This window comes from Triticum aestivum, chromosome 2B (assembly GCF_018294505.1).
Source record: "Triticum aestivum cultivar Chinese Spring chromosome 2B, IWGSC CS RefSeq v2.1, whole genome shotgun sequence".
Lineage (NCBI taxonomy): Eukaryota > Viridiplantae > Streptophyta > Magnoliopsida > Poales > Poaceae > Triticum > Triticum aestivum.
Window position 1 is genome coordinate 549,843,805 of NC_057798.1, and position 17,574 is coordinate 549,861,378.

General features: G+C 49.7%; 2 protein-coding genes across 2 annotated transcripts; both read left to right on the forward strand.

Moving 5' to 3' along the window:
- Positions 1-4,036: 4,036 nt before the first annotated feature.
- LOC123041612 (uncharacterized protein At4g06744-like) lies at positions 4,037-5,745 on the forward strand. Its single transcript, XM_044464201.1, has one exon. It carries the CDS (start codon positions 4,062-4,064, stop codon positions 5,403-5,405), a length of 1,344 nt encoding a protein of 447 aa, XP_044320136.1. The 5' UTR covers positions 4,037-4,061; the 3' UTR covers positions 5,406-5,745.
- A 9,176-nt stretch (positions 5,746-14,921) lies between these two features.
- On the forward strand, positions 14,922-16,843 carry LOC123041613 (uncharacterized). Its single transcript, XM_044464202.1, has 4 exons — positions 14,922-15,368; positions 15,545-15,622; positions 16,273-16,511; positions 16,599-16,843. The coding sequence occupies exons 1-4, from the start codon at positions 15,268-15,270 to the stop codon at positions 16,634-16,636; spliced, it is 456 nt and encodes a 151-aa protein (XP_044320137.1). The 5' UTR covers positions 14,922-15,267; the 3' UTR covers positions 16,637-16,843.
- Positions 16,844-17,574: the final 731 nt, after the last annotated feature.

Below are 17,574 nucleotides of genomic sequence, written 5' to 3' on the forward strand. Positions count from 1 at the left end.
CGGCGAGGGGAAGAGAGGGGAAGAGTGAGGAAGAGTGGGGAAGAGTGGAGTGGATGCGGCCGGAGGGAGGGAGGGGGACGGATAGAAAAAGGCCCGTCCTGTGCCACCGACGGGCGGGCCAGGGGGGCCAGGGGAGGACACGCGCAGACGACCGGCGCGTCCGCGTGGTGTCCGTTTCACTCCAAAAGCGTCGCAAACTTAGGCCGCGGATGGATCGAAAGCGGACACAAAACGGACAAAAATCCGTTTGCTCCCGCGCGCTGGGCCACCTTGTTTGTCCGTTTTACCCCAAACGGACGGGCCCGGACAGGATGGGGTCGGACGGTGGAGTTGGTCTAAGGGGTAGGAGTGGGAGGGCGGCTGCGGGGGTGTCAAAAGACACGTGGCTTGCGTGGAGTAGGTTGGATCGGGGCGATCGAACGTTGCCCAAATAGCTAGCCGGTCGACCGGAAGCCAACGTTTCCCCCGATAATAACGTCTGCTATATCCATCCTTTAAACCATGTCCTCCAAATACTTGAAAACACCGTTTATAGATCTTCCAACATCATATAGTATCCCAATATATTTATCATCCATTTGGGACTTCTTGAAAGGGAAAATGGAGGATTTGGATAAATCATAAAATAGATGATAGAGGCATATTAGTAACTGCTTTTTTAGTGTCACTAATAGCTGCTCATAAGAACCCAGGGAAAGGGATTCGAGACCCAGGCCAGCTCTTTTGGGCAGCTTAAAAATAAGATGTCTCTTTTCAGTTTAAAAAATAAGCCGCTTCGAAAATTTATTGAGACTTTTAAATTAGTAATCGTATAACTAGTTTAGAAGCCTCAATGAATGAGAGAGGCGGCTTAGAGCATCTCCAACAGTGGCTGTAAAAAATGCGTGCGTGCGTTAAAATGTGATTTTAGCACGCGGTGGGCGGTTTCGCGCGCTCCAGCGGCGGCAAAAAACTTAGGCGCGCGGGAAAAGATTCCGGGCGCGCGAAAGGGCGGCCGGGCACGCTCTAGTTTTGGAGCGAGGTGTCCGGCGCACCTATAAAATGCAGCGCCCGCCAGGCGCCCTCCCACCGCTCTCCACCTCGCCACGCGCCCTCTTCCACTTTCTCACCTCGTCGCCGATGCGCCACCATGCCGTCGCGCCGCCGGGGAGCTTCGGGCTACCACGTCATCTGCGTGCGCCCCTCTGGCGCCTTCTCCGCCGAGATTCGGTCCGGCGACGTGCGCCTCGGCCTCGGCACCTTCGACAGTGCCCACGAGGCCGCCCGCGCGTACAACGCGGCAGCATGGCGCCTCCGGTGGTCCCGTAGGGACATGAACTTCCCGGAGGTGCCGACGCGGGAGCTGGCGCCTCCCCCGCGGCTTATCACCGACAAGGGTCATCGCGAGAACCGGAGGCGGGAGCGCCGTCTCAGCCTCGCTGAGATGGACGAGGAAGCCATGTCGTTGTGGCCCCAATGATTCCCGCAGGACATCATCAATGAGCAGCAGTTCTTTGCGCAAAGGAGGACTGGGAGAGAGGAGAGGAGGGAGGAGCGAGCCGCCTATCATGAGGACCGGCCACTAGTAGAAAACGGAGCTTTAATACATGTTCATAAGGGTCTTTAATACCGGTTCTGCAACCGGCATTAAAGAGTGGAGACTAAAGGCCCACCACATGGTGTGAGCTCGCGCCGTGGTATGGGGGACATTTAATACCGGTTGGTGTTACCAACCGGTACTAAAAATATTTTTTGAATATTTTTTTTAAAAAATTGAAAAAAATTGATTTTTTTTATTTTCAATTTTCTGAATTATTTGATGATTTAGTCTCTAATCGCCCCTCTTAACTACTCAAGTGTGGATAAACTCATTCCAAATCGTCTAACTTCTCGACCGGTCACCCATCCTCTCACTCCCCAGCCTGAGCACGCTTAACTTCGGAGTTCTATTCCCCCTACTTTCCAAGTCTGCACTTGTTGTTTTCCTGACAAATGCAAACTGTAAATCCTATGAACCCTCAACAGTTTAGCTTGAGCATTAGGTCACACATTTCACCGTTTGAGTTTGAAACTATTATTCTAAAAAACAGTAATTATTTAGTAACACTAATATTTCTGAAATAAGGTTGACCATAGTTTGACCAGATTTGACCAAAATTCAAAAAATTGAAATACTTATTTAGTAACACTAATATTCTTGAATAAGTATGTAGTAACATTAATACTTCTTGAATAAGTAGTTTGACCATAGTTTGACCAGATTTAACCAAAATTAGAAAAAACTTAAATTTGAGCATATCTTTTTCTCCTTTTGGAATTTGAGGATTCTAAAAAATTGCAAACAGGCCGTAGGCTGTCAAAATCGGATGCGGATTTTCGTGCTAAATTTTTTGATATATTATACGTTTTTTTTCCGACATCGTATGCAAAAGTTATAGCCGTTTTACATTTTCCCTACACTTTTTGCAAAACATGTCCAGATTTAAGTTTTTTAATTTTCCTAACTAGTAGATGTAGTAATATAACTACATCTTGAAATTTTTTATTTTTTGAATTTTTTATCATTTTCTTTTGTATTTTTCAAAACTGAAATGGCGATATACAGGGGGGTAGAGATTAAAAATTGCCCTTTAGTACCGGTTTGTGCCACGAACCGGTACTATAGGTCAAACGCCTTTAGTACCGGTTCGTGGCACGAACCGGTACTAAAGGTTAGCCCTTTAGTACCAGTTTGTGCCACGAACCGGTACTAAAGGTGATCGCAGGGCCCCGGCCTGACGCCTGCCTGCCACCACCCCTTTAGTACCGAACCGGCATTAATGCATAGCCGTTCGTACCGGCACTAATGATACCATTAGTACCGGGCCAAAGTCGAACCGGCACTAATGTGTCTCACATTAGGTCCTTTTTCTACTAGTGGACGTACGCGAAAGGCGGTCGCTCAATTCAACATTGAGCTAGGAGCAGCGTCGTCCTAGGACTCCGAAGACGATCGGTACCTTGACGCCTTCATCCAAACGTCGGAGGAGGACATCACCAAGGTGGAGTCCGAGTCGGAGGAGGAGGACGACGAGGAGTAATTTTTTATCTATCGTTTTATCTACCGTAGGAGGAGGTTGTGAACTATCTATGCACTATCTATGTATCGTTTTTAATCTATTTATTGTTTTTTATTTATCTACGCCTATAGAGTCGGAGCCGAATGTGTATCGAGTCATAGTAGAAAGGAGAACAAATATAGCGCGTTCGCTGGAGCGGCTCGCGCGCGCTATATTTTGCAGCGGTCGCTGGAGCCAGCGCTCCACGGCGCACAAAAACTCATGGTTCCAACGATGTAAACGTATTTTTAGCGCGCCACGTGTTGCGCGCCTGTCGAAGATGCTCTTATGGGAGAAGCTGGGAGGAGGTGGCTTATTTTTTAAGCCACACAAAAATGGCCTTAAAATGTGTTAAAACCCATTGGTATAAATACCAGAGTACTTCCTCCGTCTCATAATATAAGAACGTTTTTCAAGCTGGGACGGAGGGAGTATTTTATTTTGAGCAATGTATAAATACCGGAGTAGGGAGTGGAGCCATCAGACTAATTCGGTGGTCACGTACGCACGTCGGTTGCAGGCCCAAGTAACTGGTTGTGTTTGCTAGAGTAGCATAGATTTCACTTAGACGCTGACTGCGCGTCCATAGGATGAGGCCACTCGATGGCGCCGTCGCGCTCTACCTTCGTCAGCGGATCGGTGTTTATTATGCCACCCCACACATGAGTGGTATCCGCGTCCAACCACTGCAACAAGCAGCAGCTAACCACAGAAAGTTCATCTACCAGAGAAAGTTCCAGTTGTTCCGAAACTATACGTGGACAAGTCACCTGAAGAGTACGTATAAACTGCAGGGTTTCAGCAAGCTCCAGTAGGTAGTCAGTCTGCATGCATGCTACGACCATAATGGTGCCATGCAACCGCGGGAGATGACGCCGCGCCAACCTTGCCGGCTTCCCTAGCTAGGCATATATATACAGTTAAGCGCAAGGCACTGTGTGGTGTGTTCTCATTTCTGCCACCGACGCCTCCCGCGATCGGACAATGGCTCGCTCGCTTCCTCGCCGCCTCGCTCTCTTCTGCGTCTTGTCCTCCTGCATTGCGCTCGCGCTCGCGGCGGGCACCACCCGTCCGAGCCGGCGGGTTCTCGCCGTAGGCGACAGCCACGACGGAGGGGCCAGCGACGTCGGGGTTGGCGGTGGCGGCGGGTACGATGACAGCTTGATGCCCCGGCCGGCGCCGTCGTCCGAGCCGAGGGCGTGCCAGTTCGAGAACGAGCGGCTCTACAGGGCGTACCTGGTGATCCAGAAGTTCAGGAAGACGGTGATCTGCGACCCCAAGGGCGTCACCACCACCTGGACCGGCACCGACCTCTGCGGCTCCTACAAGGGCTTCTTCTGCGGGCGGCCGATCAACGTCACCGACCGGACCGTCGCGTCCGTCGACCTCAACGGCTTCAACCTTCGGTCCGACTCGCTGCAGGGCTTCGTGGACGGCCTCCCGGACCTGGCGCTGTTCCACGCCAACTCCAACAACTTCGGCGGCGCCGTGCCCAACCTCAGGGGGCTGCAGTACTTCTACGAGCTGGACCTCAGCAACAACAAGCTCGCGCCGGCCCCGTTCCCGACGGACGTGCTGGGGCTCACCAACTGCACCTTCATCGACATCCGGTTCAACAGCTTCTTCGGCGAGCTGCCGGCGGGGCTCTTCGGCTCCTTCCCGGAGGTGGAGGCCATCTTCGTCAACAACAATCAGTTCTCCGGCCAGCTCCCGGACAACCTCGGCGACTCGCCCGTCAACTACCTCTCCCTCGCCAACAACGACTTCACGGGGCCCATCCCCTCCTCCATCGGCCGCGCCGCCGACACGCTCCTGGAGGTGCTCTTCCTCAACAACAGCCTCAGCGGCTGCCTCCCCTACGAGCTCGGCCTGCTCGCCAGGGCCACGGTCATCGACGCCGGCACGAACCACCTCACCGGCACCATCCCGCTGTCGTACGCGTGCCTGCGGAGCGTGGAGCAGCTCAACCTGGCGGACAACCTGCTGTACGGCGTGGTGCACGACTCGCTCTGCCGGCTCGCGTACGACGGCCGCCTCGCCAACCTCACACTCTCCGGCAACTACTTCACGTGGCTGGGGCCGTGCTGCTGGGACCTGATCAGGGAGGGGAAGCTCAACGTCGACCGCAACTGCATCCTGTGGGCGCCCAACCAGCGGTCCTTCCAGGAGTGCGCCGAGTTCTTCCACGAGAACTGGGCCAGGATGACGTGCCCCGTCAGCAAGTACGTGCCGTGCCACCCCAAGTGGTACGGCGTCGACGCCGCCAGGGAGGAGGCCGCGGCGGCGGAGGAGTACAAGTACCGGACCTACTCGGCGTTGCACCCGTAAGGGCCCGCCATGCCGGCGAGAACCGGCAGCTCCACGTACGCGGTACACTGTTGCTAGCTAAAAGGGGAAAAGCACGGCGCGTCTCGTGAGCGTGCCCGCACGGCGCAGCTGCTTGGTCGTTGCGAAGGCTGGTCTGTGTCCATATTGTTGTTGTTTGCACTTTTGGGTGTTCCCTTTCTCATCCACTATTACGGTCCGCTTAATTTAGGTGCTTGCATGCCCGGCATGTCTGGCTAGGTATGTACGTGGTCACAAGTGACTGTTTTTTTTTCCTCTCAACAAATCATAATGATGTAATAATTCAGATCAGTTTTTTTTGAAACTAAGACAAAAGATTTGCATTTTCAAGAAAGTAGTCCAAGGAAAGGGCGGTACTACGCGCCGGCGCGCCGGCCCAAAGTTTGGGCCGGTCGCACCGCGAGCGTTCGATGCGTTACCTTCTAGCCGTCCAGATAGAGTCCTCTCTTCGTCCCCTTCCTCCGCATCTTCTTATCCCGAAAAAACAGCAACCAGGCACAGCTTGAGGAGCGATGACAAGCGGCGCAGGCCGCCCCGCTCCGCGCCATGGATGCGCCCCCTCGTCGCTGACGGTGTGCAGCCTCACTGTCGCCGTTTGCTTCCTCGCCATGGCCGCCTCAACGTGCAGCTCATGGCCATGGACGCGATGCTGCTCTGGGTTGCGCCGCCTAGCCATGATTGCAGCTCTCCACCCCTCGTGGTTGCAGCACAGGCCTTGCGTCGCCCCGCCACCCTCGCCATCAACACTCAACGCACAGGGGCATCATGCACTGCCCTCTCGCCGTCGCCTCCTGGGTCTCTGATTCGCCCATATAACCATTGGAGCAAAAACAAATGTCGGATGTAGCTTTTGCTGCTGCTGGTTGCAGCCCACCGCGGCAGCACCCGTCGTCGTCTTCAACACCGCTTCATCGATTGAAGCAAAAAAAAAAACACCGGTTCCAGCTTTCCTCAGTAATGGTTCCAGCATCCGCACCCCGTGCTTGCAGCTCCGCAAGTAGCCGGTTCCAGCAAAAAAAACGTTCGTCGGGCATAGCACCATTGCTTCCGATGTAGCTTTGGTAGATGTTGGTTCCAGCATTTTTGTATGTTGGTTCCAGCATTTCTCCCGTCGGCCTGGAGCTTTGAAGCATCCCCGACCTGCCGTTCCAGCATCTCTGGAATATGGTTCCAGCATCACCAGAACACGGTCCCAGCTCGGGCGTGTATTGATTCCAGTATGGCACGCGCTGGTTCCAGCTCCTGGCGTTTCTGGTTGCAGCTCCTCTGCCGGCAGTTTCCAGCATATTGCATCAACGGTTGCAGCACCGCTGGTAGCGTGCGTCGTTCTCAGCTCGCCGGTGTAGCCAGTTTGTAACATGCCGCCGGCGTCGCTCTAGCTCAACAAACTGTGCTTGCAGCACTTGCAACGCGTGGTCCCAGCTCCTGGCGCTGGGCGTCTTCTGGGGAGGAGACTCGTCGCAGCGCGCTCGCCCAGTGCGGCGCCAGAGGTGGCTGCAGCAGGAAGCAGAGGTGGCGGCAGACATGGGGAAGAAGAAAAGGGAACAGCGGTGGCAGGGACGAGGAAGAAGAAAGAGCGGTGGAGGAGACAACTTGCGAAGGGATAAGGGAAGCTGGCGTGGCTGCGTAGTGTTGGGGAACATAGTAATTTCAAAAAATTTCCTACGCACATGCAAGATCATGGTGATGGCATAGCAACGAGAGGGGAGAGTGTTGTCCACGTACCCTCGTAGACCGTAAGCGGAAGCGTTATCACAACGCGGTTGATGTAGTCGTACGTCTTCACGACTCGACCGATCCAAGTACCGAACGTACGGCACCTCCGTGTTCAGCACACGTTCAGCTCGATGACGTTCCCCGGGCTCTAATCCAGCAAAGCGTCGGGGATGAGTTCCGTCAGCATGACGGCGTGGTGACGATGATGATGTTCTACCGGCGCAGGGCTTCGCCTAAACTCCGCGACGATATGACCGAGGTGGAATATGGTGGAGGGGGGCACCGCACACGGCTAAGGAACGATCCGTAGATCAACTTGTGTGTCCTAGGGTGCCCCTGCCCCCGTATATAAAGGAGCAAGGGGGGAGGCCGGCCGGCCCCTTGGGGCGCGCCAAGGAGGAGTCCTCCTCCTAGTAGGAGTAGGACTCCCCCTTTCCTACTCCTACTAGGAGGGGGAAAGGAAGGGGGAGAGGGGGAAGGAAAGAGGGGGGCGCCCCCCCCCCTCCTAGTCCAATTCGGACCAGAGGGAGAGGGGGCGCGCAGCCCACCCTGGCCGCCCCTCTCTCTTCCCACTAAGGCCCATGTGGCCCATTAACTCTCCCGGGGGGGTTCCGGTAACCCTCCGGCACTCCGGTTTTCTCCGAAATCACCCGGAACACTTCCGCTGTCCGAATATAGTCGTCCAATATATCAATCTTTATGTCTCGACCATTTCGAGACTCCTCGTCATGACCGTGATCACATTCGGGACTCCGAACAAACTTCGGTACATCAAAACTTATAAACTCATAATAAAACTGTCATCGTAACGTTAAGCGTGCGGACCCTACGGATTCGAGAACTATGTAGACATGACCTAGAACTATTCTCGGTCAATAACCAATAGTGGAACCTGGATGTTCATATTGGTTCCTACATATTCTACGAAGATCTTTATCGGTCAAACCGCATAACAACATACGTTGTTCCCTTTGTCATCGGTATGTTACTTGCCCGAGATTCGATCGTCGGTATCCAATACCTAGTTCAATCTCGTTACCGGCAAGTCTCTTTACTCGTTACGTAATACATCATTTCATAACTAACTCATTAGTTACAATGCTTGCAAGGCTTAAGTGATGAATATTACCGAGAGGGCCCAGAGATACCTCTCCGACAATCAGAGTGACAAAACCTAATCTCGAATTATGCCAACTCAACATGTACCTTTGGAGACACCTGTAGAGCACCTTTATAATCACCCAGTTACGTTGTGACGTTTGGTAGCACACAAAGTGTTCCTCCGGTAAACGGGAGTTGCACAATCTCATAGTTGTCGGAACTTTGTATAAGTCATGAAGAAAGCAATAGCAACATACTAAACGATCAAGCGCTAAGCTAACGGAATGGGTCAAGTCAATCACAACATTCTCCTAATGATGTGATCCCATTAATCAAATGACAACACATGTCTATGGTTAGGAAACATAACCATCTTTGATTAATGAGCTAGTCAAGTAGAGGCATACTAGTGACACTATGTTTGTCTATGTATTCACACATGTATCATGTTTCCGGTTAATACAATTCTAGCATGAATAATAAACATTTATCATGATATGAGGAAATAAATAATAACTTTATTATTGCCTCTAGGGCATATTTCCTTCATGTAGACCCACCCAACAGGTGCGTCATGTGGTAGCGCGCGTGCGATGGAAACGTTTAATCGCGTTGTATTGTACGGTCCGCGCGTGACGGGCTGAAGTTTCGGCCGGTGCGCCGGATACAATCGTTTCCCCCAAGGAAAAGGCCGGAAAGATGTGGGAAATTACTACTAGTATTCATACGGCACTAAATCTACAATAACTAAATAGTTCATCCCCACTATCCTATTTCTCTTAACATGCAGCCTATCCACCTCAGCAGCTTTGCCACTTCAGCAATTACTTTTATTTATCTTTGTGCACCTTACCACGTCAGCAATTCTTAAAAAAAAATCGTGCGAGTCTCTGGTAACCGAAGAGGCCTCTGTGGTAGAGGACGAGTCGGTGTAATAATTGATAGAGAGAGGCCCAACAGAAGCCCATCGGTCAATCTCTTCGCATCTCTTACTCTTATCTACCAGCAGATCCCATGTCAGCTGTTTTCCCCCTAGGTTCTAGGGTTCCACTGCTCCTCTGGCGATCCTCGCTAGAGTCCACGTAAACTCTCGCCGATCGCCGGTTTCCTCCGGTCGCCAGTGAGATCTACCACTTCTCGCAGCGCTCGCTCGCTTGCATGGCGGATCCAACGCTTCAGACGACATGGGGGCAGGGGGAAGAGTCGGAGGAGGAAGTAGGGTTAGGGCTGGAGGGGGCGACCAGATCTGGAGTTCATGATGGGGTCAGGGAAGTTGGAAGCCAAGACAACTCGATGGCAGATGGGGGAAGCCACAGCTCCCAGGCTAGGAGGAGTGCATCGGGAGGAGGGGAGGATGAGTATGGCTCGTATTATGGGCCGGGGCCTGATCTTGATGATCAGTTGGCCGGGATGAAGTTGCATGGGAAGGAAGAGGAGGATCTAGATTTCTCAGAGGAGGTGGAAGATTTGATCAAAGATGTCCGCTGGTTAGCCTTGTTCCGGGTTCATACGACCAAACCGTTCAGTCATGCGGCGCTCTTGACACAGATGCGTAATGCATGGTCGGCGGCGCAGGGCGTGACTTTCAATATCAAGGGGCCCAATTTGTTCCTTGTTCAGTGCCACTGCTTGGGTGATTGGAGGAAGATCATGGAGGGGGGGCCGTGGCTGTTCCGATGGGCGCTTGTGGTGATCCAGGAGTATGACGGATTTTCCGATGTCAAGGGCTATAAACTAAACAAGGTACCGTTGTGGGCTTGTGTCAAGGGTCTGCCTGATGGCCTTACTAGAAGAAGGGAGTTGGCGGAGAAGGTAGCGGCAAAGGTGGGAGATCCTCCGTTTACTGTTGTGGTGAATGAGGGCAGAATAAATCCGTCAAGCACGCTATGAGCCAGAGTATTTGCTGATGTTAATGAGCCTTTGGTCAGGTTTGTTCTGATCACCCTAAAGGAACACAAAAAGTTCAGCGTGTACTACGAAAAGCTTCCAGATTTCTGCTTTGCCTGCGGCCGAATGGGTCACTTGGCTGATGAGTGCGGCGACGGTGTACATGATCCCGAGTTGTTCGAGTGGGGTGAGTGGCTGCTGTGGGAGCCGGAGATGCCAGCGGCTCAACCATATGGAGGTGCAGGAAGAGGAGACAATGGGAGAGGCCGAGGAGGCGATGGTGGAAGAGGAGCAAGGGGACGAGGTGGTAGAGTCCCTCCAGGGGGTCAGGGGAGGTGCGATGTGGGAGATTGTATACGCACGGGCCGCAGCAGATGGAGGTGCAGGTGAGAAGGGAGAATATGGGAGAGGAAGGAGAGAAGGGAGCTCGGAAACGATTAGTGGCGGCTGATGGTTCAATAAATATTAGAGGACAACAGCTGTCTCTGGCAGGCAAGGTTGCGGACACCGTAATGCTGATCGAGGGGGCGTCTTCATCTATGCCGATCAATATAGTGGTCACTACGCCGGAGAAGATTCACATCGTGAAGAAGAGGAGACAGGAGGGTGAAGAAGGCGAAGATATGGAGCTCATGGACAAGGCGTCCTCCCTAGAGGAGGACCGCCAAGCCTGATGCGGACCTTATGTTGGAACTGTCGCGGTATTTGCGACCCTGCGATAGTTAACGAGCTTCGTGCTCTAGTGGAGGATAGTGCGCCGTCGGTTCTTTGTGTTGTGGAGACGCAGATTGCAAAGAATTGAGTGGAGGGTTTGGCGGTGTCATTAGGTTTTCAAAATAGTTTTGCAGTAGCTAGCAGTGATAGGAGTGGAGGTCTTGGTATTTTTTGGAAGTCAGATGTTAATCTTGTAATAAAAAACTTTTCGCAGTATCACATTGACTCCTGGGTGTTGAGCCCGGGTTCGGAGCATTGGAGGCTCACATGTTTCTATGGGGAGGCGAACAGGAGCATGCGGTATAAAACTTGGGAAACTATGAAGAGGCTGAGGGGGGAGAGTACCTTGCCGTGGTTATGTATCGGCGACTTCAATGAAATACTTCGCCAGGAGGAATAGATGGGACCGAACACACGGGATAGTGCACAAATGGATGGGTTCAGAGATGCGGTGGATGTTTGTGGCTTGGCGGATATTGGATATTTGGGTCTTGACTGGACATTTGAGAAGCGAGTGTCAGGTGGTCAAAACTGCAGGGTCTGGCTTGACCGAGCGCTGGCCTCGCCGAGATGGTCCTTACTTTTCCCTTTTGCAACACTAGAACATCTGACAACAGCCAAAAGCGATCATTGTCCGATCCTACTCAGGACAGACACAGAGATGGGTAGCCAATGGATGGTTGGGAGAGAACCATTCCGGTACGAGTGTGCTTGGGAGACTGACGACCGCTTTCGCGACGTGGTAGACGAAGCCTGGAATGGAAACGGCCCGGCGTCAAATCTAGCTGACTTGGCAAATAAGCTCAACAATGTTTCAGCATCAATGTTAAGGTGGAGTAAGAGGACATTTGGATCTGTATGGCAGGAGATGAGGGAGTTGCGCCGCCAGCTTGTTGAGCTTAGAGCTGATCCATTGCGGACGGGCCCTGGACAGGAAGAAGCAAAGGTTATGGATCGCTTGATTGAGTTATCGTACAGGGAGGAGATCATGGCAAAACAACGCACTCGGATCATGTGGCTGGCTGAAGGAGATAGCAACACGAAATTTTTTCAGCGGAAAGCAAGTGCTCGGCGGGCAAAAAATAGGATCGTCCAACTGGAACGAGCTGATGGAACGGCGTGCACTGACCCGAGCGAGCTGGCAGGTATGGCCACAGAGTTTTATAAAAACTTGTATTCGTCGGAGGGCACGATTGGTATGAAGGAAGTTTTGTCTCACATCCCTGTTCGTGTGGATGGAAATATGAATGCTCGTCTTAACGCAGATTATAGCAAGGAGGAGGTAAAAGAGGCCCTGTTTCAGATGTTCCCAACCAAGGCACCTGGCCCAGACGGTTTTCCCGCGCATTTTTTCTAGAAACACTGGGATTTGTGCGGTGATGAGGTTACTAGGATGATCATCCGAGTGCTTGATGGAGTTGATTCCCCGGAGGAGATAAACAACACGTTCATCGTATTAATTCCCAAGATCTCCAGTCCAAAAGTTTTAGGACAATTTCGCCCTATAAGTCTCTGTAACGTAATCTACAAGATTGCGTCAAAGGTCTTAGCTAACCGGCTGAAATTATTTCTCCCCGATATCATCTCCGAAGAGCAGTCTGCCTTTGTCCCAGGACGTCTCATTACGGACAATTTTATCACGGCCTACGAGTGTTTGCATTATATGAAAACAAGAAGGGTGAAGGGAAATAGATTTTGTGCGCTTAAGCTGGATATGATGAAGGCATATGATCGCCTGGAGTGGCCGTATCTGAAAGCGGTGATGATCAAACTAGGGTTCAGCCCTAGATCTACGGAGACGGTAATGAGGTGTGTCTCTTCGGTCACCTTCTCGGTTTTGTTTAATGGTGGTTGTCTGGATGGTTTCAGGCCGACTCGTGGGCTAAGGCAGGGAGATCCAATCTCGCCATATTTATTTCTGCTTGCAGCGGAGGGACTTTCTTGCTTGCTCAAGTCACAAGTTGGAGTTCAAGGTATTGCAGTTGCACCGACAGCCCCTTTAGTTAATCACCTCCTATTTGCCGACGATAGTCTACTCTTTTTTGAGGCAAATGAGGAGTCTGCTACACGTTTTAAAGGTCTCCTCAGAGTTTACTGTCAAGCATCGGGCCAGAGAATAAATGTAGACAAATCATCGATTTTTTTCAGCAAGGGGGTAGCGGACTTGACCAAAGCAGCGGTCAAAGTTATCCTTGAGGTACACAACGAGGCGCTCACTGAGAAATATTTGGGTTTACCCTCTGATGTGGGAAGAATGAAAGAAGGATCTTTCAAGTATTTAAAGGACAGAATCTGAAAACGTGTGCAAGGTTGGATGGAGAAGTGTCTGTCAGCGGGCGGGAAGGAGGTCCTCATCAAATCTGTCGCCCAAGCCATCCCTAAATATTCGATGGCATGCTTCAAGCTACCTCGAGGTCTATGCGAGCACATCAATAGTCTAATACGGAAGTTCTGGTGGGGAAGTAAAAATGGCGAGAGAAAGACGGCCTGGGTGTCGTGGAAAACTATGTCAAAACCCAAGTATATGGGTGGCCTGGGCTTTCGAGATATCGAACTGTTCAATCTGGCACTCCTAGCTCGTCAGGCATGGAGGATGATGCAGCAACCAGGGTCTTTGAGCGCTCGCGTTTTGAAGGCTCGGTATTTCCCGGATACTGGTCTGTTGAATGCCACTTTGGGAAACACACCTTCCTAGGTCTGGCGATCTCTTCTGGAGGGTCGCGATGTTCTGTCCCTGGGACTTATTAAGAGGATCGGCACAGGAGCTACTACTAACATTTGGTCCGACAACTGGCTGCCGAGAGATTTTGAGCTCGGGCCTATATGTGCACGATCAGCAAATCCGCCGGAGTTGGTGTCGGAGCTAATCAACCCTGCCACCCGATCATGGAATAAGCCAGCTCTAGTAGAACATTTTATCCCTGTTGATGTTGAGGTCATCCTCAATATACCACTCAGCACAAGGCAACAGGAGGACTTCTAGGCTTGGCATTATGATAAGCGAGGCATTTTTTCGGTAAGATCAGCGTACCGGATGATTTGTGCTATCAAGACACAGAGAGAGGACTGGCTAGATCATCGGCCGGGTCACTTGAACATTGAGGCTGATAAACGCTCATGGACCCAGATGTGGAAGGTAAAAATCCCGTCAAAATCAGAGTATTTGTGTGGCGTTTAGCACACACTTCAATCCAAACTGGCTCGGTTCGATATGATAGGCATATGGCAGATTCGGCATCCTGCTCTATTTGTGGGGCGGCGGAAGACACGTGGCGCCACTCTTTGTTAAGTTGTCATATGGCAAGGTGTGTTTGGGCCTTGGAGGACGATGATCTGGTTGAGCATGTGATTTCGAATCAAAGCGACAATGCGAGGCTCTGGCTGTTCTGGCTCTTCGAGACTACTTCACAAAAAGATCTAGCTAGAATTCTAGTGACCATGTGGGCAATTTGGTGGGCAAGAAGGAGGGCTATTCATGATAACGAGTTTCAGAGTCCGCTTTCTACTATGTGTTTTATCGACAGGTTTTTGGAGGAGCTAGATATAGCTATCGCGCGTCGAACGGTAGCTACTGAAGGTCGAGTGAACCAGCCGAAAATGAAAGTGTGGCTGCCGCCTGTGGGCGAGGCTGCAAAGTTTAACTGTGATGGTGGCTTGTCAACCCTAGGAGACAAAGGTGCAGCGGGAGTGGTGTGTCGTGACAAGTTGGGCAATTTTTTGGGTGCTTCAGCAATGGTCTTTGATGGTCTGACGGACCCGGCAAGTCTTGAGGCGCATGCATGTAGCGAAGCACTAGCCCTAGCCCAGGACTTGAATATGCAAGATCTTGTCATTGCTTCAGATAGTGCAGAAGTTATCGCTAATATCAAATCTGCAGCATCCCCACCTTATGCTCCTATTCTTAGAGAGATTCGAGTTAGTAGCAACAATTTTTCTTCTGTTGTTTCTTGTTTTGAAAGTAGATGCAATAATTTTGAGGCCCACATGCTAGTTAAGGGAGCTGCGTCTCTTGCGGTGGGCCGTCATGTGTTGCTAGGGGTTTTACCAGATATTGCCTGTATTCCAGAGGCCGTGAACATTGAATAAAATCCCTAGTTTACCTTCAAAACAAAAAAATCTAGCAGCAGACCAGCCCTCAAAAAAAAAAATCAAAAAAAATCTAGCAGCAGACCTGGCGGTGCGACGCCGTCAAGCACCAGCCGAGCACCACCGCGCGGTGCTCCACCACCGTACGGTGCACGCCCACGCCACAAATCCGTTCTTGGCCCCGCTCTCCGAAATCCGTTGCTGCTGTTATCCGTCCCGCTCCCAGATGGATTCCTGAGTCCCCAAAAATTGGTGTTCTGTTATCTATCTATTTACTGATTTGTATCTTTCCTTCTCTCGTCTGCGTGTGATGGCCAGGTATTGCTGCTGCCAGTGAGGGATGCAAGAATCTGCGTGCCAATACTGTAAAAGGAAGAGTTCTACAAGAACAAGAAGGAAGGATTGTATTTTCTTCTCCATTGCCCGTGAAGGCAAAATTTGGTAACTGGTGCATTATTAATGTTTTCTGTAACAAAATCCTCCTATAAAGTGGCATCCTATCTTTTCTCAAATTCCTCTCCTTAACCCAGAAATCGTGTCTAAAGGTCTTATTATCATCATGTCAAATCGCTCTTTTTTGTTGACATGTGTTTCTTCCCTTTTATCTGATTGCATAGGGAAAACAGGGCCAGATGTTGGTGCTTGGGGTCAGATGGTGCATCGATTGTGGGTATAATATGGTGCATCGATTGTGGGTATAATTTTTGTTATGTTCATCACATTCAGTTCCTTTTTGCACGAATTTGTACACACGCAAAATGACTAAGAAAGGAAAACTGCATTTTTTTCAGAACTCCAGACTGCCTTAGCTGTTTCCATGTAGCTGTTTTGTAGTACTATTGATTAACTGCCACTGTTTATTCAAGATTCTATGCCTTCTGTAGGTGTAAATGTAATAGACTGATAATTGGTGATAGGATATACCTGCATGTATGCCACATTGAGTGACCTTCAGATAGGGCTCACCTTCAGGGAAAGCTTATTATAGGAATTTTCTCTGGCCAGATTGTTTGCTGAATGTGTGGAATAGTAATACGAAGTCATCTTCGTTCACTAGCCTTGGTAGGTCGTAGATCTGCATGTCTTCCTTGGTTATGAACCAAATAAATTAATCCCTGCTAACTTGTGTTTTTGTGTGTTTTGTACTCAACTGCACTGCAATTTGCCTATGTTGAACTGACTTAGTGGTTATCTTCTAGGTGTGAGATATTTACATTTATTGATTTTTAAGTCTACAAGGATTGTATCATTGCATACTTCTTGATTAGCTGACTATGCGCTTCTCCACCTTGCTGATCGGGCATACGTAAATGTTTATATGGCTTTTTTGGCTTTCCCGTTTCAGAATAGTATCCATGAAGTTTATTCAAGAGAGCGACTATTTTTTTATACTGGATGAGAACGCTTCCATCATAGGCTCCATCTCATCCGGTCTATGTCTTCGAGACGGTCTATTTTCAACATTTATACAAAGAAGATCTGGCACCAGAGATTCACCATCGGGATTAACACATTGCTTCAATGACGATACTATCTCAAGATGCATTATTAACGAGCTTTCCACTGACACCATATTTGTTTCAGGTGAACACTTTTGCTGCTACACCCACACATAGATAGATATGGCTCATTGCTACTCAGTTACAATTGTGTTACTTTATTATATTGTAGGGATTTCCTTCCCCTGGTATACCAATGACGGATCATAAGGATAGTGGTCAGGATAGATGGGAAATCAAGCACCACAGCTCACGTCAGTTCAAATCATGTTATTTATGTGGAGTATCAGCTGATTGCTGGACTCCAAGCTATTTTTCTTAAGTTTTCATTTGCTGACATGATTTTCTTTAGAATATGCCTATTGTTAAAGGTCTGAACAAAAAAACTCAACACGTTTGGGACCCTTAATCACAAAAATCAGCTTTTTTTTTTCACTCTCTTATTGTAGATTATAATTTTCCATCCATAATTTAACTCTCTTGCAAGCAAATTCTGTTGAACGCAATAATATGGATCGAGCTTATCTATATACTCTATAAAGAAAATATAAGATCTTTTAGATCATGCATCTTTTCAGGACAATGCTTTGCGACAAAAGAAAATGAAACTATGGAAATTTGTACATAATGCACATCAAGTATATCAAAATGGAAATTTGTACATAACCTTTCATAGGGTCTTTATTTCAAAAACTTTGTTCTTTATAGTGTCTGCACACATTAATATTTATGGAAGTCATGTGAGATTACTTATGTCATATCACTCTATTTAATAAAAAATTGATCTTATCATTCACATTTTGCAATCTTTACAATTATACTCCAGGTATAGTGTCCATTGCAATTTCTCATCTCAAGGTCGTGTATGGACTGTGAGAGCAAAGTTATTCGGTTTATGTATTATCATGTGCAGAGACTAAAAGGTCCCGCAGCAACATGCGGGGAAATCATCTAGTTACACAAATGCTTAGCACCCACACGTGCATCAAAAAACTTTCCCTTTGATCTTGTCGCAAACTCGCAATGACCATCACCGGGGCAAAGGTGCTGCGGAAAACCCTCGAGTTGCGCTCCTTCCAAACGTCCCAAGAGATTAGCATCATCAACGGAAGTGAGCGCCTTACCATGTTGAGATATTTTGAGGATGG